Source organism: Oncorhynchus nerka, linkage group LG15 (genome assembly GCF_034236695.1).
Source record: "Oncorhynchus nerka isolate Pitt River linkage group LG15, Oner_Uvic_2.0, whole genome shotgun sequence".
NCBI lineage: Eukaryota > Metazoa > Chordata > Actinopteri > Salmoniformes > Salmonidae > Oncorhynchus > Oncorhynchus nerka.
Window position 1 is genome coordinate 77,641,384 of NC_088410.1, and position 27,024 is coordinate 77,668,407.

The window sequence follows — 27,024 nt, forward strand, 5'->3', positions numbered from 1 at the left end:
GGTGCCGTATTAAAGTGCACCCCTGGACCTCTCTGCTCTCTGCACCTGATTCCTCGCTACACACCTAGCCAGCCGTGACAGTGTGTGTGTCCTTGTACCTGAAAAACACAGAACTAGGTTACAACTAGCTTACACCCTGCATATATTTACAGCAATCACTTAAGGTTCTGATAACTTTTATAGTCCAGGCATAGTCATATACAGTTGAAGTCAGAAGTTTACATTCACTTAGGTTGGAGTCATTAAAACTCATTTTTCAACCACTCCACAAATTTCTTGTTAACACACTATAGTTTTGGCAAGTCGGTTAGGACATCTACTTTATGCATGACACAAGTAATTTTTCTAACAATTGTTTACAGACAGATTTTTTCACTTATAATTCACTGTATCACAATTCCAGTGGGTCAGAAGTTTAAACTAAGTTGACTGTGCTTTGAAACAGCTTGGACAATTCCAGAAAATGATGTCATGGCTTTAGAAGCTTCTGATAGGCTAATTGACATCATTTGAGTCTATAAGAAGGTGTACCTGTGGATGTATTTGAAGGCCTACCTTAGATGGCATCATGAGACAGGACAATTATGTGGATACATTATACATTAAAGCAACATCTCAAGACATCAGGATTAAATCTTGGTCACAAATGGGTCTTCCAAATGGACAATGACTCCAAGCATACTTCCGAAGTTGTGGCAAAATGATTTAAGGACAACAATGTCAAGGTATTGGAGTGGCCATCACAAAGCCCTGACCTCAATCCTATAGAAAATTTGTGGGCAGAACTGACAAAGCGTGTGCGAGCAAGGAGGCCTTCAAACCTGACTCAGTTCCACCAGCTCTGTCAGGAGGAATGGGCCCAAATTCACCCAACTTATTGTGGGAAGCTTGTGGAAAGATTCCCACAATGAGCCAAGTAAAGCAATTTAAAGGCAATGCTATCAAATACTAATTGAGTGTATGTAAACTTCTGACTGGAATGTGATGAAAGAAATAAAAGCTGAAGTAAATCATTCTCTCTACTATTATTCTGACATTTCACATTCTTAAAATAAAGTGGTGATCCTAACTGACCTAAGACAGGGAATGTTTACTAGGATTAAATGTCAGGAATTGTTAAAAACTGAGTTTAAATGTATTTGGCTAAGGTGTATGTAAACTTCTGACTTCAACTGTAGTTGCCGCGAAGTGTGTTTTCAGACACTTGCTATTAGTTTCCTAATACACATAAAAGTTAGAATTGACATAGAAGCTATTATGGACATCAACAACCCCTAGCACCTGTCCTCCACCCATTGGATCTTGAGAATAACGTTTTGCAGCCAACTCACTCCTGGACATGGAGCATTTTACAACCGAGCATTACAGACCATTTCTTAATCAGGTTTGTCACAGTGCTCCCTCTGGACCGGGGTAATTTCATGGTGCTGAACTGGTATTGATAGAGTGTGGGTAAATGAGGCACGCAGCAGTTGTTAACTTTAATAACCATAAAGATGTGGGCATCTGAGTAATATGGCCCTGGTGTGGTACTCCATACAAGTGATTAAGAACCGACCTGGGCTGAGGCCATTCAGACACACTTCCCACCTCCCATTCACTTCAATAGAATGACTAGTTAGAGATATCATAACTGTTAGTTTACCAGTAGTACTGTGTTTTAGTATTTTGTTTTTCATAACTTATCACATACTAACCGCTGTGGGGCACGGAATGCACCAGGAAGAGGGTATCAATTATTTAAAGGCATTGTTTCAGTTGAAGATACACACATACACATTCTCTTTCCAGCAACTAATTACCAGGATGATAGATGTGAGTCAGAGTGTGTCTCTGCGATGATGCTTACAATTCAGTGGGTGTGTAGATAGCTTAGATAAGCTGTACTAGTTGAGGAAAAAACACAATCGATTCATGTGACTAGGTCAGTGGTTTCTATCTACCTGTCTGTCTGTCTGAGCTCTGAGCAGGAGCACGGTCGAGTTCCCTGCTCTCAGCTCACAGTCAGCATCAGCCTGTTAGCTGCAGGCACTGCTAGCTGGATGTACTTTGCTGTGCTCCACAGTGTCCACTTGTTTATCTGGGCCGGAGATGGTTCACTGATAAACGACCAGGGGTTAACTCACCTACATGTGACCAGCAAAGGTATGCCGGTGGTCAAACTTAACAGTTTCAATCTAAATTCAGCATAGATGATTTAAAATGATATGAACTTAGTCGAAACTGTACACAATACATACATTTTCTGGGCTTCCTCTGAGATCTTAAAAAACAACCAAGTTGGCTGCACAGCAAATTAGCCAGTGTTGATATTTCAGTGTAACATTTCCAGTGTTGATTAAGGAGTTACATTCACTCTGTAAGAGTGAAATTAACACTCAGTGGTATAAAATAACCCCCAGAGTTATTGTTTTACACTTTGGAGAGTAATAGAGTCCGATCAAAACCACACCCATCATTATCATATTTCCCAGCATGCTATAATGCAAATATATTTTTTACGATTGTTTTTAATATTTGTGGTTTTGCATGTACATTGATTGATTAATGAATCTTATGCAACACAAAGATGAATAACATACATTGTTCTAAACTAATCCAATCAGTTAGTTAGATGTATTGCACCCATTAATGAAATAGTTGTTCCAGTTTAAATGATTTAGGTAGTCTTTTTTTATCAACTTTCCTAACTCTGACAGACATTCTTAATTCGGAAAGTATTTACACCCCTTGACTTTTCCCATACTTTGTTGTGTTACAGCCTGAATAAATACAAATATTACATTGAGCGTTTGTGTCACTGACCCACACACAATACCCCATAATGTCAAAGTGAAATTATGTTTTTAAAAATGAATAAATAATGAAAAGCTGAAATGTCTTGAGTCAATAAGTATTCAAACCCTTTGTTATGGCACACAAGCCTAAATAGGTTCAGGAGTAAAAATGTGCTTAACAAGTCACATAATAAGTTGCATGGACATACTCTTTGTGGAATAATAGTGCATAACATTTTTTGAATGACTACCTCATCTCTGTACCCCACGAATAGAATTATCTGTAAGGTCCCTAAGTCGAGCAGTGAATTTCAAACACAGACTCAACCACAAAGATCAGATAGGTTTTCCAATGCCACACAAAGAAGGGCACCTATTGGTAGATGGGTAAAAAAAAAGCAGACATTGAATATCCCTTTGACCATGGTAAAGATATTAATTTCACTGGTGTATCAATACACCCAGTCACTACAAAGACACAGACGTCCTTCCTAACTCACTTGTCAGAGAGGAAGGAAAACACTCAGAGATTTTACTATGAGGCCAATGGTGACTTTAAAACATTTCCAAAGTTGAATGGCTGTGATAGGAGAAAACTGAGGACGGGTCAACAACATTGTAGTTACTCCAAAATATTCCAAAACATGCATCCTGTTCACAATAAGGCAATAAAGTAAAACATCAACAAAATTGGCAAATGAATGTACTTTATGTCCTGAATATAAAGTGTTATGTTTGGGAAAAATCCAACACAAAACATCACTGAGTACCACTCATATTTTCGAGCATGGTGGTGACTGCATCATGTTATGGGTATGATTGTCATCAACAAGGACTAGGGAGTTTTTAGGATAAAAAGAAAAGGAATAGAGCTAAGCACAGGCAAACTCCTAGAGTTAAACCTGGTTCAATCTGCTTTCCAACAGACACTGGGAGACAAATTCACCTTTCTGCAGGAAAATAACCTAAATCACAACGCCAAATATACAGTGGACTTTCTTACCAAGACAATGTGGAATGTTCCTAACTGGCCTAGTTAAAGTTTTTACTTAAATCGTCTTGAATATCTATGGCAAGACTTGAAAATGGCTGTCTAGCAATGATCCAACTTGACCGAGCTTGAAGAATGTAAAAAACAATAATGTGCAAATATTGTACAATCCATGTGTGCGAAGCTCTTAGAGACGTACCCAGAAATACTCACAGCTATAATCACTGTCAAAGGTGATTCGAATGTATTGACTCAGGGGTGTGAACGCTTATGTAAATTATATATTTCAGTATTTCATTTTCACTCAATTGGCAGACAATATTTAAAGCATGTTTTCACTTTGTTATTATGGGGTATTGTGTGTAGATAGGGGTGAAAAACATTTTTTTAATCAATTTTGAATTCAGGCAGTAACACAACAAAATGTGGAATAAGTCAGAGGGTGTGAATACTTTCTGAAGGCACTGTATCAATTGTATTGTCACATAGTTTAATTTTAGTGATATCCCTCACCTAGGTAATCAAGGCCTCTAAAAGGAACAAATGAAATAATCATGTCTCTGTCACTAACAAATACAGTCATGGGTGGTAACTCTATAATTTACTTGAAAAGAAAAAGCACTCTATGAAATGTGCAAAATAGGCTTTACAACATACTGTTAAAACAACAGCTCAAAATGATTTAGTGCAACACTACAGGTGGTTCATTTCTTACACTGAGAAAATGTAACAGCGTCAGCACAAAGCAAAATGAGGCCAGCTTACTCTAAATCAAGGTTATATATTACACAGTAGATGTTGCGTATCACTCTACAGTAGAGCTATGCAAATGCCACAATCAAGTTCATTTGAACGCTTTAAGAGTTGAATGGGTTAAACTAAAGTGTTAACACTTTTAAAAGTGTTAAAGATTTATTTTAACACCAGTTCAGTCGGACACGTATGTTCACTGAAAATAGTGTACATTTAAGTTAAATGTACACCATTGATTTTGCTGTGTGCCATCCAAAGAACTTAGATATATTTAGCGACAATTGGCTTGAACGTGTTTCAGTGCCCACCTCCTCAGGGTTGCTTTGTTATCTAACCATGTTGGCTGGCGTCAGCCCTGTGAACACAGTGCTGTAGCAGGGCCGTCTCTGTCTGGCTAGGGATCAAGTCCTAGCGGATGATTCACTCACAGGGCTCGGGGCGCTCTGGTGTTGCTTTGGATTATTTTGAGTGTGAACCTGGGTGTCGAACCAAGATGTAGCCTATTCCTTATGCTTTTACAGAAATATGCCCTCTCTCCCAAACACGTGGATTTACACACAACCACGCACACACACACGCACGCACACACACACACACACACACACACACACACACACACACACACACACACACACACACACACACACACACACACACACACACACACACACACACACACACACACACACACACACACACACACACTCCCTCCTTTTGTTCCTTCACACATTCCTTTTCTTCACCGGGAGGTGTGAGTCAGAGAGTGTTAGTGGCAGCGAGGTGGTATGAACCTCGACAACCTAGGCAGCACACTTCCCTGGGAGATGACCTAGTCATGGTGTGTGTGAACCCACAAGCTACTGGGGCCGAGGCGGGGGCACCAAAGGCTACCATCAAAATACAGCAGCCGGCTCATATCAACCCCATTGAGGGGACTCTATCAATCCACACGCAGAAGCCCTGCTGCCTGTTTAAACTTGCATTGCCTGGATGGACGTGGGGTCTTTGGTCTGAAAGACTCCAAAGCCTCCAGTGCTAGTCATGGGGCTGTGTAATTTCACACAGTTCTGACTCAGAGGGTGCATTTGAGCAGATGAAATATGAAGAGCATTAATTTAAGTCAGAGTGAACGACACGAAAACAGTTTTTCTGGCGAGGCTAGATTTCATCTCATTTGGAGTCCATATGATGTTGCTTTGTAGTGCATTTAAACATTATCTTAAGTTATCAGGGGAGTGTTCTTGGAGTTCCTCCTTGATGTTTAAGTAATGAGCTAAATCCCTCTGCCTGGCTGATAATGACGAGGAGCACCATTAAAGATACATGCACAGGGACAGCTGGGCCTCATCCACTTTGATGCCTCTGCCTCCTCAAACGAGTCATTAATATCTCCCATTTTCTTTCTTAATTTCTGATGCTTGCTGATTGCCAGTCCACCCGGTAAAGACCCAGCTAACTGATGCTAAAGACAGACTCGGCCAAACAGAATAGGGCTGTTTTGATGTCAGACTTATTTGTTAGCAATCAAAGCACTTCCCAATGAATGTACTGCACCTACAGTATGTGTGCCATTCAAGCGTGAATACATTGTCTGAAAAGAAGGGTGTTCCATAATGCATTGCCTTACTCCATCATATTCCACTGTGACTGAAAACGATTCAATTCAATGCTGTAGATAATGGAACACTGGTGGTACTTTAGTAGATATGTTTTTAACAGAAAACAGATTAAGAAAATATTGTTTTAAGGTTCATAGTCGATAAGCTCTAAGGGTGAGGGGATGAAAAACTCAATTTGATTTCCATCACCACCTTCAAGCAAACTGCAAATGAACACAGCCACCACTTAGTTCAATAAATGAAAGCCACAAATGATGTTTAGTTCTTTGTTTGGGGTGTTTTCCCCTTAGCTACTTATTGAAAGATAAAATCATTATAACCTGAGAGTGAGTCTTTCTGCCCATTTCAACGTTGTGCTGTCAGTTAGTGATTAAAACCCCACACAGAGAAGAGGTAGGACGAAGGAAGCCAAAACAAAAGACCCCTCAAACATGAAAGAAAATGGAAAGAACACATCTTCTCTTGAGTGCATTGTGATTAAGATGTTGTGGGTTGAGAGGCCGTCACTGAGTGATTTAGACTGAACTTCTCAATTTGTGGAGTTTGTTGTTTCAGCAATACATACCGGCTTAATGGCCACTCTTGGAGTGAGAGTGAGAGAGAGAGAGAGAGAGAGCGGCAAACTCTGCATAGATTAGAGGCAGTTATCTCTGTACTGACATAGACACAAACACTGCTATTGTCTCGTTGTCTGAACTGGCCAGATTTAGTGAGAGAGGAGTGAGAAGCCGGAAACCTCCCTGTCTATAACACAAGGCTCCTTTGCTCTCTTGCAATTTTTCCCTTTGCCTGATGTTGTCATTGGAGAGGCATACTGGATATATGTGTGGGAGTGCACAATATGCAGTACATGAGCGCAAAGACTTTCCAATCTTACCATCCTATAGCTTTCAAACTTGTTTCTCTGTGCTTTTTTAATGGTAAGCGGTTAATTCAATATTGTGAATAATGGCTGACCTGTAAGCTTCCATTTCTCACCTCTTCTATCTCTTCATATTGAAGCGCTCTCTCATTAGTTGGGTTTTAATTGGCCGTTGGGCTAAGATGAAAACAATGAAGCATCGATTTCCTTAAACATAATCACATTGTCTAATGACTGAAGTCACCGTGGGCTCCGAGGAGAAAAATGACCAGTCGATGCTCTCGTTGATGCCCTTCACCTCATCCACCCAAAGGGTAGAGAGCAGAACCACCTACTCCATTTGACCTGTTTGGATTAACCCTTTTAGCTGCTGTGACAGCCTGTAAATGGTCCATCCATCAAACACACACTCACATGTACACTGAGTGTACAAAACATTAAGAACACCTCTTAATATTGAGTTGCACCCCCTTTTGCTCTCAGAACAGACTCAATTCACCGGGGCATGGACTCTACAAGGTGTCATAAGCGTTCCACAGGGATGCTGGCCCTTGTTTACGCCAATAATTCCCAAAGTTGTGTCATGTTGTCTGGATGTCCTTTGGGTTATGGAACATTCTTGATACACACGGGAAATTGTTGAGCGTGAAAAACCCAGCAGTGTTGCAGTTCTTGACACAAACCGGTGTGCCTGGCACCTAGTACCATCCTCGTTCACTTAAATATTTTGCCTTGCCCATTCACCCTCTGAATGGCATACATACACAATCCATGTCTCAATTGTCTCAAGACTTAAACATCCTTCTTTAACCTGTCACCTCCCCTTCATCTACATGATTGAAGTGGATTTAAAGCTGAAATATGTAACTTTTTGGGCGACCCGACCAAATTCACATAGAAAAGTGTGTTACAGAGCTGTCATTCTCATTGAAAGCAAGTCTATGAAGCAGTATATGTGTTCTACTGTATGTGCAATATTTTTATGCTTCCCGTTTTTTCATCTTTTTCTTTATTTTTTGTACACCAGCTTCAAACAGCTGAAAATACAACATATTTCATTATGGAAAAGATATTTCACAGCGGTTTAGATAGAACAATGATTCTGTGCACTATCCTTGCTTGTTTTGTCACATAAACTAAAATAGGTTAACTATTAGAATTTTATCAACCAAGAAATGTCGTAGCAATTTCTGCATAGTGCATCTTTAACAAGTGACATCAATAAGTGATCATAACATTCACCTGGACTCACCTGGTCAGTCTATGTCATGTAAAGAGTACGGTGTTCTTCATGTTTTCTACACTCAATGTAAATGTACATTTCACCTTGCTTACATTCACATACACAGAGAGACAAATACACACACACACATAGGCTAGGTGCATACCCAGGCATGCATGTACACACAAACAGGCTAATAGACAAATATTTGCCCCGTGCTGACATGGTCCAAATTAGCTTAGGTTTATGTGGACAGCATAATGTACTATCCAAGTGGCCATTTGTCCTCTTAGTATCTCTCTCCTCTGGCCCCATGGTGTCAGAGCAGTCCCATTGTATGGCTCTCATTCTCTGTCTGCACAGATGGTACTGAGTAAACTGCCCTAATGTCCACCTGGCTGATGGCTGGACAAAGAGCTGCTTACCTGACCCCAGGGTCTGGAACTAAATAACACACATACACACGCAAGCATGCACGCAGACAAACTCATACACACAACCACACAAACATACACGTGCTATGTTTTGATCAAGTATTCCATATGGGGGTCAGATAAAGAGGTTGGAAGATACCATAGTCTTTGAATATCCTTTGAAATGCTGTTCATACATGGTCATCAGAGGGCTTTATATTTCCTATGGACAAAACAGCTGATTCCTCATGGAAATGCATTTTCAGCATTAAGGAGTCTGATGGAATCATTGTGGTTTTAGACCAACCGATAAAAGGCCAGGGGGTTAGATAAATATTCTCTTGGTAGACATGACTTGAAAGTGGACATTTTGTGAGTTCTGCCTCTACCACAGACTTGAAAGCATGTCTCCAGGCAGGAAACTACCAGTAAAATATTCAACTAGTCCAGCATATTGTGGGTTTTGCGGTTTAAATATAGCGCACTCAAGGGATTACTTCCTCACTTCTATGGTTTGTGTTCTGCCTCATGGCCCGATATATCAACACCTAAGCTTGTGGAGAGTGACATTAATACTGCAGGACAGCAGCGGCCAACATGACTGCAAATGTTCTCCTTTTAATCCCAGTCCCCACTGCCTGTGGTCTGGGCATGGCAGCCCTTGATGAACATGTGAGCAGGAAAGTGTTACCAAACCTGTCCATCCCGGTGAGAGCTCAGCTCAGATCTTTTTTTCAGGATCCAGCCACTTCAGACATTTACAGGGCCTGCCTTCAATAAAAAAATATAACAATTTTATCACCATGTTTAAAATCCAAAGCCACCATAAAGAAAAACACACTGCTACAAAAGAGGAAGTGTTCTTTGGCTCCTGTTTGCCACTATTCTTTCTCCAATTATCCTTCTCTCCTCCCCTCTGTGTCCTCGGATGAGCTCTAGTTTAACTGTTGGACGGTGGTGTCTGTGGCGATGGCTGTCGCAGGAAGATAAAGAGTTTTTCCTCGGGCATGAGGAGAGGTCCACACAGTGATTTAGGGCCCCTCTCCTGCATCTCCTCTGGCTGCATTAGCCAGCCACCTTATAATTGTGTGAAAGGGGCCCTCCCAGTGTCTTCGTCATTACTCACCAACCCAGTTGCGGGCTCTGTCAGGCCCCTGCCCTCTCCCTCTGTCTCCATCCCCCTATCCCTCTGCCGTCCTCTCTCTCTCTTTAGACAAGGAGGGACGTCCCTAGGCCCCATCAGCCCCTCACTCCCCAGGGCGATCCCTCTTGTTACTTGGACCCACCAGTGGCATTGGTGGGTTTCTCCTCTTCTCACTCTGAATTTGTCTGACACTGTCTTTTGTCAGAACAAGGTCCATTGTGCTGCAGTTGTTGTGAATGATATCACCTCTGCAGGAGAGCCATTGTGAGTGGAGTGAATGGAGGCTGGTTTAAGTCAGTCGGCCTGGTTAAGAACTGATGTGTGTAGTCATAATAAGAGGAGCGTAATTGCTCTGTATCTCCAGGCCTTCACTCCAGAACCCCAGGAGCATTTCTCACCTACTGGAACATATGAATATCATATGCAGGATCTCAGGGATTCAAAGACAGCCACATTAATGTGAGAGCAGAGCATCATTTCCTCATCATCAGGGAGTGATTTGTATGGAGTGAGGAACTCTGAGAGTCAAATTAGAATCATCTAAATGCCTCTAGGGGCAATTTGCAACGCATGCTGTGGTGAAAAGGATAACATAGTAATTGCATGTTGTGTGACTTACGTTTATAATGATGTGAATTTATTTTATTTTCAGCAGGGTTTTTAACATTTGCATGCAGTATATGATGATCTGAACTAATGATTAAAGTTCAGGATGTTAAAAACAACAAATGTTTTTAACCTCATCATTTTTTAAGATAATATTTATAACCATACAGTAGAAGCAAATTAAAAGAAGCACAGTGGTCTTATTTAGCACAATGTGTTTTTTTATAGTCCGTTGTAGATGATGTATTACATTTTTTTATTCACAGCTGGGATTTATTTTATTTCTAGCGTACCATTTTCTACCCTCCGCATGTACCAATTTATATTCCAACATGAATCCTACTCTTGACGTTCTAGTATACTGTATGATCCACGGTAATTATCCAATCTGTAACCATGTACGCTGAGAGTCGGGAAGCAAGTTCAGGGAGTGAATACATTTCATAAATAAACCAACATGAACAAAACAAGAAACACGAACAGCGCACCGACATGAAACAGATACAGAAACCATAACGCCTGGGGAGGGAACCAAAAGGAGGGACATAAATAGGGCAGGTAATCAAGGAGGTGATGGAGTCCAGGTGAGTGACAATAAGCGCTGGTGCGCGTGATAATGGTGACAAGTGTGCGTAATAATCAGCAGTGTGGTGACCTATAGGCCAGAGAGGGAGTATACGTGACACAATCAAACTCCTCAGCTCCCCTGTGGTAGGCTAACCAGTCTGTCCCTCTGTGTGTGTCCTCAGAAGGAGGGACGTGTGAGGTGATCGCAGCCCACCGGTGCTGTAATAAGAACCGTATCGAGGAGCGCTCCCAGACCGTCAAGTGCTCCTGTCTACCGGGGAAAGTGGCCGGGACGACACGCAACAAACCCTCTTGTGTGGACGGTAAGGACATGTTCATAGTATGTTATTTACTTTCATCAACACATATGTTTTGTTTTACTACATACTGTATGTCATGTGTGTTGTATCCATCATTGGCTTAGTAGTCAGATGTTTTATTGTAAAAAGAAATGTGGTTTAGAGGTACTTTTTTACAGTAGTTTATAACATTGTAATTCTAACATTACGTTTGAAAGAGACAGCCACATGCTGAGGTGTTTAATCTCTTTTCCTCCTAATGCGGCTCATTCCTGCATGACTCTCTTCTGTCTTAGTGAAGTCATTTAAGATAATTAAGCACTCTTAGTTGGAGACTAAGTTGAACCTGGGTAAGTGCTGCAAAGGGAGACAATCAATAACTCAGGTGCACTGTTGAGCACCAGGGAATGGCCCATATTTCACATTGTATGGCCCAAGGCAGCTTAGGTTCATAAATGAATAAATGAAAAACACAACTCTGGCAACCCCTGGGCTGACACACCTGAAACGCCTAACTGAGGAAAATAATCAACACAGTTACAGGGGAATGGAGAGCACAGGCAGTCACAAGCACAGTGGGATAGAACAGCTCAGAGAGCCTAGCTCCTTCACGCCTTCAGAACTCATGTATCCTGATGCCCTCTTTATTGTTTCACCTCAAACTCCTCAAAGATGAAAGTCATCTAGGCTGGCCTCACAAAGGATCGACACCGAGACGTCTTCATTATGAAAGACATTGCAATGACGGGGCGCACGTCTGCCCTCTTCAATCCCTTGGCTTGCTCCATCTGGATAAGTTCTGGAATATGAATTAGATATGAGTCTTGAGACACAAAACTTAGCGATTTCATCCTCAAACCAACTGCATAAACCTTTAAGGCTAAGGACTCCGAACTTGGTGGACTCACCCTACTTAAGAAAGCATGCTCAGTGCATTTCACAAAGGGGAAAAGCCTCTGAAAGAAACATTTAAACAGTTCTAACCTTGAAAACAGCACTGCAGTTCTTCCAGCAGACAGTTTTGTCCCCACACAGACTAGACAGCCAACCAAACAATGTCTCCTCCACTCTACCATGACAACATGTTTTAACCATGGCCCTCTGGACAATTGTTTGTGTATGTTAACTAAACATGGCCTCCACATAACAGAAACTGATTTCTATATTTACACTGCCTTGATGTGATCAGTTGATAGGATCCAGATAGGAGAGGATGGAGTGGATGGGGAGTGAGTTGGTGGGGAAGGGAGAATGAATAGATTGGAGAGGATGGAGAGGATGGGGAGTGAGGTGGTGGGGAAGGGAGAATGAATAGATTGGAGAGGATGGAGAGGATGGGGAGGATGGGGAGAGGTGGTGGGGAAGGGAGAATGAATAGATAGGAGAGGATGGAGAGGATGGAGAGGATGGGGAGTGAGGTGGTGGGAGATGTTCACACTTCATGCCTCTGTGCTCCTGGGTCCTGCAGTGAGGGAAGAATCCCTGTACCTGTTACTGTATTGATTAGCAACCTATTATAAAGAGAGTGGGGATGAAATGGAAATGACAAGTCACTGAGCAGCAATGTTCCAGCAGTGAGCACCACAGAAAGAGAGGGAGGGAAAGATAGAGAGAGAGAGAGAGAGAGAGAGAGAGAGAGAGAGAGAGAGAGAAAGAAAGAAAGAAAGAGACAGAGAGAGAGAGAGAAAGACACAAAGAGAAAGACACACACAGAGAGAGAGAGAGAGGCACACACAGAGAGAGAGAGACAGAGAGAGAGCGAGAGAGAGAGTGAGAAAGTGAGAGAGTTGTCTGTTGTTTGTGTGGTTCTGTGGGCCCCTGTTCAACTCTGTGAGGGTGAGGGTTTATAGACCTGTGTAGTCAGTGTTCTGTGACTGTCCCCTCAGTGGTGTGAAGGGGTAAACTAGCCTGGCTAAAAAGATTGAACTCATCCCCAGGTCTCCCGTTATTAATGCTTAATCTGTGATGAGAAATGATGCTACCACCCAGGCTGCCTCATTTCGCCCTCAAGGGGATACCCGCTGTGACTATTCCATACACATACATTGGACACAACCACACACAAATACACACTTGAACACAGACACACACACACACACACACACACTAAGCTTCCCTTCACATGCACCAAGTCCTGTAATGTATAAGTGGCAAGACGTACCCTTCTTTCATCAGATAAAGTCTTTCAGACAGAATCCTGGGTGTATTAACTGTCATCAGCATCAAACAATCAAACCATTAAACCCCTTAACAGAGAAAAGGGACTGCATGAAGATAAAACAGATCCAATGACATTGTTTTATATGTAATGTTTACTCCTTTGTAGATATTATGGATCAGTATCTGTGTGTGATGCTTCCTCTGGGATTGGTAACTGATTGGGTTATGTATTAATGCATGGGAATGTGGTGCTTGTGTTGGAGGCTGGCACCAAACACAGTCAGTGGGGGAGTGCTGTCAGCTTTTTCCCAGCATGTGAATTGATTATTAGCATTGACGAAGAGAACTACGTCCCAGTTATGTCAGGGCCAACAAGACTCTTAGTTAGGAACATCCCTTTTAACAAGTCAAACGCTGCGGCTTATTTCTCACAGCCCAAGCTAGGCCAATCAAATACGCTCAGATTAGATGCTGTCACTGCACCGCTGCCTTTATCCTGCTCTGAGATATGCAAGAGCACAAGTACTGTACACGCACTTTCTGCACACACGTGTCATGGATCCCTCTGGAACTTTAATGGCCCACACCTGTCCCCTATTCCCAATGATTAGTAGTTGTATAAGTGTGCCCTTTGGTTTCCATTGGGCTGTCCATTATTGTTACAATTTCTATTGGTGCGTGTGAGTACCTGTGCTGTGTGTTTTGGCTTTCGTGCCATTGTGGATTGCCAGATGATTGCGGGTCTCGTCCCGTGGGTTAAACGCTGTGCGCGTGTTATTTATTTGGGGTACTCCTCGCTCTTTTGTTTGGGTTTCTACCCTGTGTTTTGTATACCATTAAGGGAGAAAGAGGGAATGGCCCGTCCAACGACGCTGTGACTGGTCCGTACAGGCCCCCGCCACAACTTCGGCAGCTGCAACTGGGTCGTCCGACGTCACCACAACGGGTCTGTCCGACAAACGCTTCTTCAGCAGCTACAACTGGCCCGTCCGACACCGCCACAACCGGTCCGTCGCCACTGCTACTGGGTCGTCCAACGACGATGCAACTTCGGCAGCTGCATCTGGTCTTGATCGACCCGCACTGCATTCCTGTGATTGTCCTCGAGGCCGGTGTCGTTGCCCTGTGTCTTTTGGCTTTCGTGTCATTGTGGATTGCGCAGATGATTACGGGTCTCGTTCCGTGGGTTAATCATTGTGTGCTTGTGTTATTTATTTGAGGTACTCCTCGCTCTTTTGTTTTGGGTTTCTACCCTGTGTTTTGTTACGTGTTTGTTTGGGCTTCGTTCCTGTGCCTTTACATTGCAGGCCCTAATTTAGGTGAATAAAAACCGCTATTACGAATTCCTGTCTCACCTGAATCGTTTACACCAGCGTGACAGCAGGTGCACACACACACACACGCACACGCACACACACACGCACACACACACACACACACACACACACACACACACACACACACACACACACACACACACACACACACACACACACACACACACACAGACAAAGGCTGTGTGCACCCCCTCTGCCACATAGAATATACTTAGTAGGTGTGTGTCTATCAGTGATGATCTCTTAACATAAGCAAAACACACACACACGTTCTCTCATACACACATGCATCACACACACATTTATTTTCCCTCTTGAGCATATTAAGCGTGGTGCTAGCCACTGATGGGGAATGAACTCTCCTGTTTGGCTGCGGGGGGGTATTGCTGAGCATGACAGGTTGACATGGTACATTTGAGAAACGTACGGGGGGAAAGCACACATGAACGCGAGCTTCTTCAAGGGTAGAAAGAGATACCTGATCATCCACACACTCTGCTGATCAAAGGAACCATCTGAATGAAGCCAGCTACAGGATATCAAAGCACTCGGAATAAACAGGGTAGTTTGATGAGGCTCTTCAAAAGACATTGTCTTTCCATACATACTGTACGCAAGGCCATTGCCATGATTAGTAATATCTATGTTTCAAAAAGAAAACTCCTAATTATATCTGGAGATGTGACATGCTACATATTTCAAAATACAATGCAGTAGTATCATCCTGAAGTGCAGGAATAAATCAGTCACGTTGCATTTAAAACATCTGGTCTTTTTCTATAACACTTATGCTGGCTGTGTGTCTGTGTGGATGAATTAAAGCGGGCCTGGCTTTCCATGATTACCTTGCCTCAAAGTTGACAGTGCAAAGTCTAAATCCTATGACATCTAAAGAAAGTCACACAAAATGAACATAAAATCCACTTATTGGAAGACCTCTGTCCTTCCCAGTATGGTTCACCCACTTCTTGCTTTCAGAAAGTATTCTCACCCCTTGACTTTTTCACAATTTGTTGTTTTACAGCCTGAATTTAAAATGGACAAAATGGAAATTGTATTTCACTGATCGACACACAATACCCCATAATGTCAAACTGGAATTTAGCATGTTGAATGTTTTGCAAATTAATTAAACATTAAATGCTGAAATTACTTGAGTCAATAAGTAAGTATTCAACCCCTTTGTTATGGTAACCCAAAATATGTTCAGGAGTAAAAATGTGCTTAACAAGTCACATCACAAGTTGCATGGTCTCACTCTGTGTGGTTAACATGATTTTTGAATGACTAGCCCATCTTTATACCCCACACATACACACATACAATTATCTGTAAGGTCCCCCAGTCAAGTAGTGATTGTTGTAGTTATTCCACACTACTAACCTAAATGACAGAGTGAAAAGAAGGAAGCCTGTACAGAATAGTTGGAGTGGCTTTGTTACAGTTTTGACTTAAATTGTATTGAAAATGGCTGTCTAACAATGATCAACAACCAACTTGACAGAGCTTGAAGAGTTTAAAAAGAATCATGGGCAAATCCAGGTGTTTATAGACTTACCACAAAAGACTAATCACTGCCAAAGGTTATTATAACATTGACTCAGGGGGTTGAATACTTATCTAATCAGGAGTTCTGTGCCTCAACACAATCCTGTTTCGGAGCTCTACGGACAAATCTTTCGACCTCAAGGCTTGGTTTTTGATCAGACATGCACTGTTATATATATATATATATCTATGGCAATTCCGAGAGTATTCAGACCCCTTTACTTTTTCCACATTTTTTACGTTACAGCTAAAATTGATTATTGTTTTTTTTCTTCTCATCAATCTACACACAATATCCCATTATGACAAAATGAAAGCAGGTTTTCAGAAATGTTTGCAAATGTATTAAAAATAAAAAACAGAAATACCTTATTTCCATATATATTCAGACCCTTTGCTATGAGACTCGAAATTGAGCTCAGGTGTATCTTGTTTCCATTGATCACCCTTGAGATGTTTCTACAACTTGATTGGAGTTCACCTGTGGTAAATTCAATTGATTGGACATGATTTGGAAAGGCACGCAACTGTCTATATAAGGTCCCACAGTTGACAGTGGTGCTGATACAGTGCATGTCTGAGCAAAGTCCAAGCCATGAGGTCGAAAGAATTGTTCGTAGAGCTCCAAGACAGCATTGTGTCGAGGCACAGAACTCGGGAAGGGTACCAAAATATTTCTGCAGCATTGAAGATCCCCAAGTTTGGAACCACCAAGACTCTTCCTAGAGCTGGCCACCCGGCCAAACTGAGCAATCGGTGGAGAAGGGCTTTGGTCAGGGAGGTGACCAAGAACCCAATCGCCACTCTGACAGAGCTTCCTCTGTGGAGATGGGAGAACATTCCAGAAGGACAACCATCACTGCAGCACTCCACCAATCAGGCCTTTATCATAGAGCCACTCCTCAGTAAAAGGCACATGACAGCCCACTTGGAGTTTGCCAAAAGGCACCTAAAGAAACAAGATTCTCTGTTTTTTAAACCAAGATTGAATTCTTTGGCCTGAATGCCAAGCGTCACATTTGGAGGAAACCTGGCACCATCCCTAACCTGAACAATGGTGTTGGCAGCATCATGCTGTGGATATGTTTTTCAGTGGCAGGGATTGGGAGACTAGCAAGGATAGAGGGGAAAAAAATGTTTGTGTTTTGTCATTATGGGGTATTGTGTGTAGATTGATGAGGGGAAAAACAATTGAATCCATTTTAGAATAAGGATGTAATGTAAAGAAATGTGGAAAGCGTCAACGGGTCTGAATACCTTCGAATGCACTGTATATAAAATCATGAATAAACTTATATAATTCTTCCACTTTGACATTATAGTATTTTTTGTAGACCATTGACAAAAAAATGACAATTAATTCCCACTTTGTAACACAACTAAATGTGGAAAAAGTCAAGATGTGTGAATACTTTCTGAAGCACTGGATATACCCACCTGTGAAGGTGCAAACCTGCAAGGCCTGAACCTGGTGCTGATACAGCCCCAGGGTAAGGTCAGGAGCACAGTGCTGTAGCATCCCCAAAAAATGCCTCCTTTCTCGCTGCATGACCGCCCGACATGAGCAGAGTTCAAAACGAAACAAACACTAAAGGCTGCATATGAGTCAGAGGATGTTTTTTTTGTTAAATTTGAGATTATAGACCAGAACCCGATACAGTAGCTAACTTCCTCTAACTTTGTCGCATCTTCCACCATAGAAGACATCATTAGACTCTTGACCTTTCAACTGACGTGTTCCTCACTAGGGGCAGGAGTCATTCAGACAGTCAGAGCTATTCTTTATGTGTTCTGCACCCCTCACACTCCCACAATGACTAATTCACTTCTGAACACTTTGAAGTTCTATCCATTCTCAACATTCTTTTTTTGCAAGCGCCATTGTTAGAATTGACAAGTAATGGACAATTCAAAGACTCTTTTATCAGAAGAAATACAGTTTTCCAACAACCACTCGAGCACACTTCAAGACGAATAACTCTTAGAAACACTCCAAGACACAGTACACGCACAAATACACACTTGTTGCGTTCCACAAATACAGGCTGTGGTCCAAAGGTGGTCATTACGATTGTAACATGTTGGAAATGTAATGATTGAGATGCCAAACGATAGTGTCTGAATAGCTAGCTAATCAAGAGCCAATCTGGTACTGTGAAGAGCAACGATTAATATAGAATAATGGCCTGTGAATCCGACCTCAGATCTGAGGTCTCTGTCTCGGCCCCTCCATAATTACACACTGGCGTTATTATCCCAGCTCTATTGGCCTTCTCCAGCCTTATTACTGCCATTACACACTGGCCAGTCTCCCTGGGATTACAGCCAGGCTCATCTCCCTGTGTAAGGACTGACCGAGCCTCTTCATTAGATCAATCAGCTCATCAAATCAAATCAAATTTGATTTGTCACTTGCGCCGAATACAACAGTTGTAGACCTTACCGTGAAATGCTTACTTACAAGCCCTTAACCAACAATTTAGTTCAAGAAATAAATAATAATAATAATAATAATAATTTACTAAATAAAGTAAAAAATCGAACAAAAAGTTAAACAATTTAATAACAATAACGAGACAGGAAGCTTGGCCGCAGTGATGTGCTGGGCCGTAACGGACCACCCTCTGTAGCGCCTTACGACCGGATGCTGAGCAGTTGCTATACCAGGCGGTGATGCAACCGGTCAGTATGATCTCGACGGTGCAGCTGTAGAACTTTTTGAGGATTTGGAGACGCAAATCTTTTCAGTCTCCTGAGGGGGAAAAGGCGTTGTCGTGCCCTCTTCACAACTGTCTTGTTGGTGATGTGGACACCGAGGAACTTGAAACTCACAACCAGCTCCACTAAAGCCCCGTCAATGGGGCCTATTCGGCCCTCCTTTTCCTGTAGTCCACAATTCGCTCCTTTGTCTTCCTCACATTGAGGGAGAAGTTGTTTTCCTTGTACCACACTGCAAGGTCTATGACCTCCTCCCTATAGGCTGTCTCATTGCTGTCTGTGATTAGGCTACCACTGTTGTGTCGTCAGCAAACTTAATGATGGTGTTGGAGTGGGTGAACAAGGAGTACAGGAGGGGACTAAGCACACACCCCTGAGGGGCCCCAGTGTTGAGGATCAGCGTGGCAGATGTGTTGTTGCCTACCCTTACCACCTGGGGGCGACCCTTCATGAAGTCCTGGATCCAGTTGCAGTCCTGGATCCAGAAGTCCTGGATCCAGGGAGGTGTTTAGTCCCTGTGTTCTTAGCTTAGTTTGCCCAGTTTGTTGTTTTTGTTACTGGTCAGGTGAGAGAGGACTCATGACTGATTAATATGGACATATGTGATTGATGGGTCAGAGACAGACTCTGACTGAGGTAGACTGATTGGAGAGTGGGAGAGTGTTGCTGGCTATAAGAGGCTGGAGGGACATGGTGCCAGACAGAGGGGCATGGAGGGACAGAGGGGTAATAGAGAGAAGCAGAGGGAGGTAGGGACAGTTCACTGTTATCCAGTGTGGGCCATTGATCCATGCCCCCAAACTGTAAATTAACACCTGCAGAAAAGCATGAAAATGTAAACCCTAATTGCTTTCCACTCTTGATCCCGACCCAAGGCGATAGATTTGAGTGGCGTAGGAGAAAGACACTGAGGGCCACCGAAGCTATTGGAAAACCATCCATTTTGCCTTGACTAATTTAAGTCCAGTCAACCATTCTAAGGCTTGTTCTGATGTTAAAAACCATTTGCTATTCATTGAACTGTCAGACATGAGTCTGTATAACAAGGGCATGTCTCTTTGAACACCTTGACAGACTCTCATCTGTCAAGGTGTTCAAACATTGTGTTACCTGGCAGACATGTCTGGGTCAATGTATCTATCATACACTGAAACTACCCCACTGTGTATTTGACGGACAAATAATATAAGCCATTCAGCCAAGGCTTCTCTCCAAAGTGACTAAGAGTCACACATGCATACATTTCACATATGGTTGGCCCCAGGAATTGAACCCACGACCTTGGTGGTGCAAGCACTATGCTATACCAACTGAGCTACAGAGGACCAGAATATTCACAAGGTCTGTCATGTCATATTTTCAATCGATTCCAGACCCCACTTTCATGTGTTTGTCCATCAACGTTAATGTCAAACCTCGTGACAGGATGATTGTTGAGTGACAAGGGAAAGATTAGTGTTTGTAATGACATGTAATACTGTTGGCCGTGCTAATTCGTCTGTACCACAACTCACTAGAAAAATATTTGTTATCTTCACGAGGTTAACCTCTACAGGTAAAGGTGGAATTAACATATGAGAAATCTGTCATACAGTACTTTATCAATCATGGTTCTGCCAATAGTTTGACAGACAGACGAACGGACAGACAGACAGACCATGTTTGTGATGACCAGTCCTGCTCTGGTAATCCACATCCCCTTCATACTGTTCGGGAGAGGAGGAAACAGGAGGTGTTGTGGTTGTGACTTTTGTGTTGGTGGTGGGAGAGGGGGAAGGGGAAGTACAGTAGGGGTGGAATGGGCCACTGGGGAGTGAGGAATGGATCCTAGCCCATAGAATGGCACTTTCCCAGCAGCTAAGGTCACTGAGAAAGAGATATCCTGGCCTGGATTCAGAAGATCTAGAGCTCTACATTAACCCTGAGTCTCTCCTTTAGCCCCTGCGGATCTCTGACTCCCTACATGTACTGGATCACACAGAAAGGGCTACCAAGTTAAGGCCTGCTATTTAAGTTGGGGTGTCAGTTTGGCTTTTTACGATGATGATCTTATGATTGAGATGAGGAAGTCTGCTGCTGTTTGCCACTGTCTTACCAATTTACACTATATATGCAAAAGTATGTGGACACCCCTTCAAATTAGTAGATTTGGCTATTTCAGCCACACCTTTTGCTAAAGGGGTGGGGAAATCAAGCACACATCCATGCAATCTCCATAGACAAACATTGGCAGTAGAATGGCCTTACTGAAGAGCTCTGTGACTTTCAACATGGCACTGACATAGGATGTCACCTTTCCAACAAGTCAGTTCGTCCAATTTCTGCCCTGCTAAATCTGCCCCGGTCAACTGTAAGTGCTGTTATTGTGAAGTGGAAATGTCTAGGAGCAACAACGGCTCAGCCGTGAAGTGGTAGGCCACACACGCTCACAGAATGGCACCACCGAGTGCTGAAGTGAGTATAAATGGTCTGCCTTCGTTGCAACACTCACTCCCGAGATCCAATCTGCCTTTGGAAGCAATGTCAGTACAATAACTATTCGTCGGGAGCTTCATGTGTGTAAAGCTTGCCGCCTTTGGACTCTGGAGCAGTGGAAACACATTCTCTAGAGTGATGAATCACACTTCACCATCTGGTAGTCCAACGGATGAATCTGGGTTTGGCGGATGCCAGGAGAACACTACCTGCCCGAATGAATAGTGCCAACTGTAAAGTTTGGTGGATGAGGAATAATGGTCTGGGGCTGTTTTTCATGGATTGGGCTAGGCCCCTAAGTTCCAGTGAAGGGAAATCTTAACGCTACAACATGCAATGACATTCTAGACGATTCTGTGCTTCCAACTTTGTAGCAACAGTTTGGGGAATGCCCTTTGCTGTTTCAGCATGACAATGCCCCCGTGCACAAATCAAGGTCCATACAGAAAAGGTTTGTCGAGATTGGTGTGGAAGAACTTGACTGGCCACAGAGTCCTGACGTCAACCCCATCGGATACCTTTGGGATGAATTGGAATGCCGACTGCAAACCTGGCCTAATTGCCCAACATCAGTGCCCGACCTCACTAATGCTCTTGTGGCTGAATGGAAGCAATGTTCCAAAAACTCCATATTAATGCCCATGATTTTGGAATGAGATGTTTGACAAGCAGATGTCCACATACTTTTGGTCATGTAGTGTACATCTTGTCTGTATTATTACTGCTGTAGACATGATACTCTGGACTATGTAATTCCCTTGCACAGAAAGCCATATGCTGCTTATAATGTGGTCAGGGGTTAGTGTCCCTGAGAGATGTTTGACAGGCATATACAATTGGCTGGCCCTATAGAAATTATATTTTGCAGCACACAGTGTAAGGAGAAGTCAGTGTGGCGTGGAGTATAGTAAATACCATTTTGCTGTCATGCAAACTACAGCTCATCTTTCAACCCCTCTGGTGAGGCAACGTTTTAATCTCAGCTCTCTCGCCCTCTCTCTCTCTCGCTCGCTCTCTCTCTCTCTCCTTTCTCCGTCTGTCTCTCTCTCTTTTCCATTCCAAAGGATTGATTCTTACTTTGCAGGTATTACTTTACCATTTTCAATTTAGAGAGGATTCTGCATTCAAAGTGTTCAACATAAATCCTTCTCGCTGCTCGTATAATGAAAAACAAGTTTCCAGGTGTTTCTGGTCAGAGCAAAAAAAGTAGCTTAATGGAAAACATGTTCATTGCAGCACAGGAAGTGGCAGAGTATCAATTGTTGAAAATGATCAGACATGTCGCCTGGAGCACCAGGCTTTTACATTTTTTACGATGGTGTTTGTCCTGCTTAGTCCTGGCTAAAATAATTAATTTGAATATTTTCTGAATTTGTATTTATTCAGGGTAGCGAAATTTGGACCAGGGTCTTGTTCCCAATGGTATTCTCACAATAGGAAGAACAATTTGCATTACAATTAAAACAAGAAAATAAAAATAACCACAAGGCACAACCTCAACACCACAATTTCAACAAATAAACCACTACAATCAATTGAAACAACTGCACTCCTCAATGAATTAATTCAACACCAGAGTCCTAAACTGCCCTCGCGGCACCAGGGAATCAAGATGCAAGGAATTTAGTAAGTTATTCCAACAATGTGATTCACTGAAACTAAAGGAGGAATTGGTCGAGACCAGAGGGACCTCAACAGTAAACCAATCCTGCGAGCGGGTTTGTTAACTCATTCTTTTATACGTTAGCAATGAAGTTAGGTAATGGTAGTAGGGCTTTGCAATCAAAAAGGGGGAAATGAATTGATCTATGATGACCAGCTAACCTTTTGAGATAAAGAGATAAAACGAATGGCGCTATAGTAGACGGCATCCAAAGGTTTAAGAGTAGTGGCTGCTGCAATCTGGTCTCACCATAATCAAGAACTGACAGGAAAGTTGACTGTACAATCTGCTTTCTGGCTATTTAGGGAGTGGCAAGATCTATTTAAAAAAATTGGGATATTTTTAACTAGCTCGACCATATGTTTTGTCAATCCAAATGCCCAGATATTTGAAGGCGCGAGCCTGATCAATGAGAGAACCATTCAATGAATAAATATGTAGTCCATCTGAAACATTCTTCTGAGAACTAGAAAACAACATGCACAGTTGAAGTCAGAAGTTTACATACACTTAGGTTGGAGTCATTAAAACTCGTTTCTCAACCACTCCACAAATTTCTTGTTAAAAAACTTCTTAAGGCTAGCGGAACCCCTAGCCAATATCCACTGAAATGCAGAACGCGAAATTCTAAAACATATTTTTTAAATATTTAACTTTCATACATTCACAAGTGCAATACACCAAATTAAAGCTTAACTTCTTGTTAATCTACCCATCGTGTCCGATATCAAAAAGGCTTTACAGCGAAAGCACACATTCAATTATGCTAGGTCAGCGCCAAGTCACAGAAAAACATACAGCCATTTTCCAGACAAAGCGAGGAGTCACAAAAAGCAGAAATAGAGATAAAATGAATCACTAACCTTTGATCTTCATCAGATGGCACTCATAGGACTTCGTGTTACACAATACATGTATGTTTTGTTCGATAAAGTTTATATTTATATCCAAAAATCTCAGTTTACATTGGCGCGTTATGTTCAGTAATGTTGTGCCTCGAAAACATCCAGCGTATTTGCAGAGAGCCACATCAATTTACAGAAATACTCATCATAAACTTTGATAAAATATACAAGTGATATGCATAGAATTGAAGATATACTTCTGCTTAATGCAACCGCTGTGTCAGATTTTTAAAAAACTTTACGGAAAAAGCACACCATGCAATAATCTGAGTACAGCGCTCAGAGACCAAAACCAAGCCATACAGATACCCGCCATGTTGTGGAGTCAACAGAAGTCAGAAATAGCGTTATAAATATTCACTTACCTTTGATGATCTTCATCAGAATGCACTCCCAGGAATCCCAGTTCCACAATAAATGTTTGTTAAGTTCGATAAAGTTAATCTTTATGTCCAAATACCTCCTTTATGTTAGCGCGTTTAGTTCACCAATCGAAATTCACAAGGCGCGGGCAAGTCCAGACGAAAGTCCAGACGAAAAGTCAAAAACGTTCTATTACAGTCCGTAGAAACATGTCAAACGATGTATAGAATCAATCTTTAGGATGTTTTTATCATAAATCTTCAATAATGTTTCAACCGGACAATTCCTTTGTCTTTAGAAATTAAAAGGAAATGCAGCTCGCTCTCACGGCCGTACGCCTGATTTAGCTCATGGCCTTCTGCCAGACCCCTTAGTCAAACAGCTCTTATTCTCTCCCCCTTCACAGTAGAAGCCTGAAACAAGGTTCTAAAGACTGTTGACATCTAGTGGAAGCCTTAGGAAGTGCAATATCACCCCATATACACTGTATATTCAAAAAGCAATTACTTGAAAAACTACAAACCTCAGATTTCCCACTTCCGGATTGGATTTTTCTCAGGTTTTCGCCTGCCATATGAGTTCTGTTATACTCACAGACATCATTCAAACAGTTTTAGAAACTTCAGAGTGTTTTCTATCCAAATCTATGCATATATTAGCTTCTGGGCCTGAGTAGCGGGTAGTTTACTCTGGGCACGCTTTTCATCCGAATGTGAAAATGCTGCCCCCTATCCCAAACATGGTTTACAAACTATAGTTTTGGCAAGTCGGTTAGGACATCTACTTTGTGCATGACACAAGTGATATTTCTAACAATTGTTTACAGGCAGATTATTTCACTTATAACTCACTGTATCACAATTCCAGTGGGTCAGAAGTTTACATACACTAAGTTGACTGTGCCTTTAAACAGCTTGGCAAATTCCAGAAAATTATGTCATGGCTTTAGAAGCTTCTGATAGGCTAATTTACATAATTTGAGTCAATTGGAGGTGTACCTGTGGATGTATTTGAAGGCCTACCTTTAAACTCAGTGCCTCTTTGCTTGACATCATGGGAAAATCAAAATAAATCAGCCAAGGCCTCCACAATAAAAAAAGTATTGACCTCCACAAGTCTGGTTCATCCTTGGGAGCAATTTCCAAACGCCTGAAGGTACCACGTTCATCTGTATAAACAATAGTATGCAAGTATAAACACCATGGGACCACGCAGCCGTCATACCGCTCAGGAAGGAGACGTGTTCTGTCTTTTAGAGATGATTTTACTTTGGTGCAAAAAGTGCAAATCAATCCCAGAACAACATCAGCAAAGGACCTTGTGAAGATGCTGGAGGAAACAGGTACAAAGGTATCTATATCCACAGTAAAACGAGTCCTATTCCGCTCAGCAAGGAAGAAACCACTACTCAAAAAACGCTAAAAAAAGACAAACTATGGTTTGTAACTGCACATGGGGACAAAAATCGTACTTTTTTGAGAAATGTCCTCTTGTCTGATGAAATAAATGGAACTGTTTGGCCATAATGACCATCGTTATGTTTGGAGGAAAAAGGAGGAGGCTTGCAAGCCAAAGAACACCATCCCAACCGTGAAGCATGGGGGTGGCAGCATCATGTTGTGGAGGTGGTTTGCTGCAGGAGGGACTGTTGCACTTCACAAAATAGTTGGCTGTCACGTTAGACCTTAGTTCCTTTTTTATGTCTCTATTTTAGTTTGGTCAGGGAGTGAGTTGGGGTGGGCATTCTATGTTTGTTCTGTGTGTTATAGTTCTATGTGTTTGGCCTGGTATGGGTCCCAATCAGAGGCAGCTGTCAATCGTTGTCTCTGATTGAGAACCATACTTAGGTAGCCTGTTCCCAGCTGGTGTTGGTGGGTAGTTGTTTTCTGTGTCAGAAGAGGAGGAAAACCGTTACAATGGCATCATGAGGCAGGACAATTATGTGGATACATTGAAGCAACATCTCAAGACATCAGTCAGGAAGTTAAAGCTTGGTTGCAAATGGGTCTTCCAAATTGACAATGATCGCAAGCATACTTCCAAAGTTGTGGCAAAATGGCTTAAGGACAACAAAGTCAAGGTATTGGAGTTACCATTACACAGCCCTGACCTCAATCCTATAGAAAATTTGTGGGCAGAACTGAAAAAGCGTGTGCGAGCAAGGAGGCCAACAAACCTGACTCAGTTACACCAGCTCTGTCAGGAGGAATGGGCCAAAATTCACCCAACTTATTGTGGGAATCTTCTGGAAGGCTATCCGAAATGTTTGACCCAGGTTAAACAATTTAAAGGCAATGCTACCAAATACTAATTGAGTGTATGTAAACTTCTGACCCACTGTGAATATGATGAAAGAAATAAAAGCTGAAATATATCATTCTCTCTACTATTATTCTGACATTTTACATTCTTAAAATAGTGGTGATCCTAACTGACCTAAGACAGGGATTTGTTACTAGGATTAAATGTCAGGAATTGTGAAACTGAGTTTAAATGTATTTGGCTAAGGTTTATGTAAACATTCCACTTCAACTGTATTTAGTCTAGCCCGCATTAAGTACAAGTTTTAAATCAACCAGGCTTTTCTGTAAGGTAACAATGT

The 27,024-nt window shown here is 42.1% G+C and overlaps 1 protein-coding gene across 2 annotated transcripts in view; it reads left to right on the top strand.

Annotated features, from left to right (window-relative positions):
- The window catches only part of LOC115143324 (chemokine-like protein TAFA-1), a 261,611-nt gene that overhangs the window by 217,423 nt on the left and 17,164 nt on the right, over positions 1-27,024 (top strand). For both annotated transcript variants that reach the window (XM_029683618.2, XM_029683617.2), the window contains exon 3: positions 11,137-11,277. In XM_029683618.2, the coding sequence (XP_029539478.1) occupies positions 11,137-11,277 (141 nt within the window). The remainder of the gene's footprint in view (positions 1-11,136; positions 11,278-27,024) is intronic.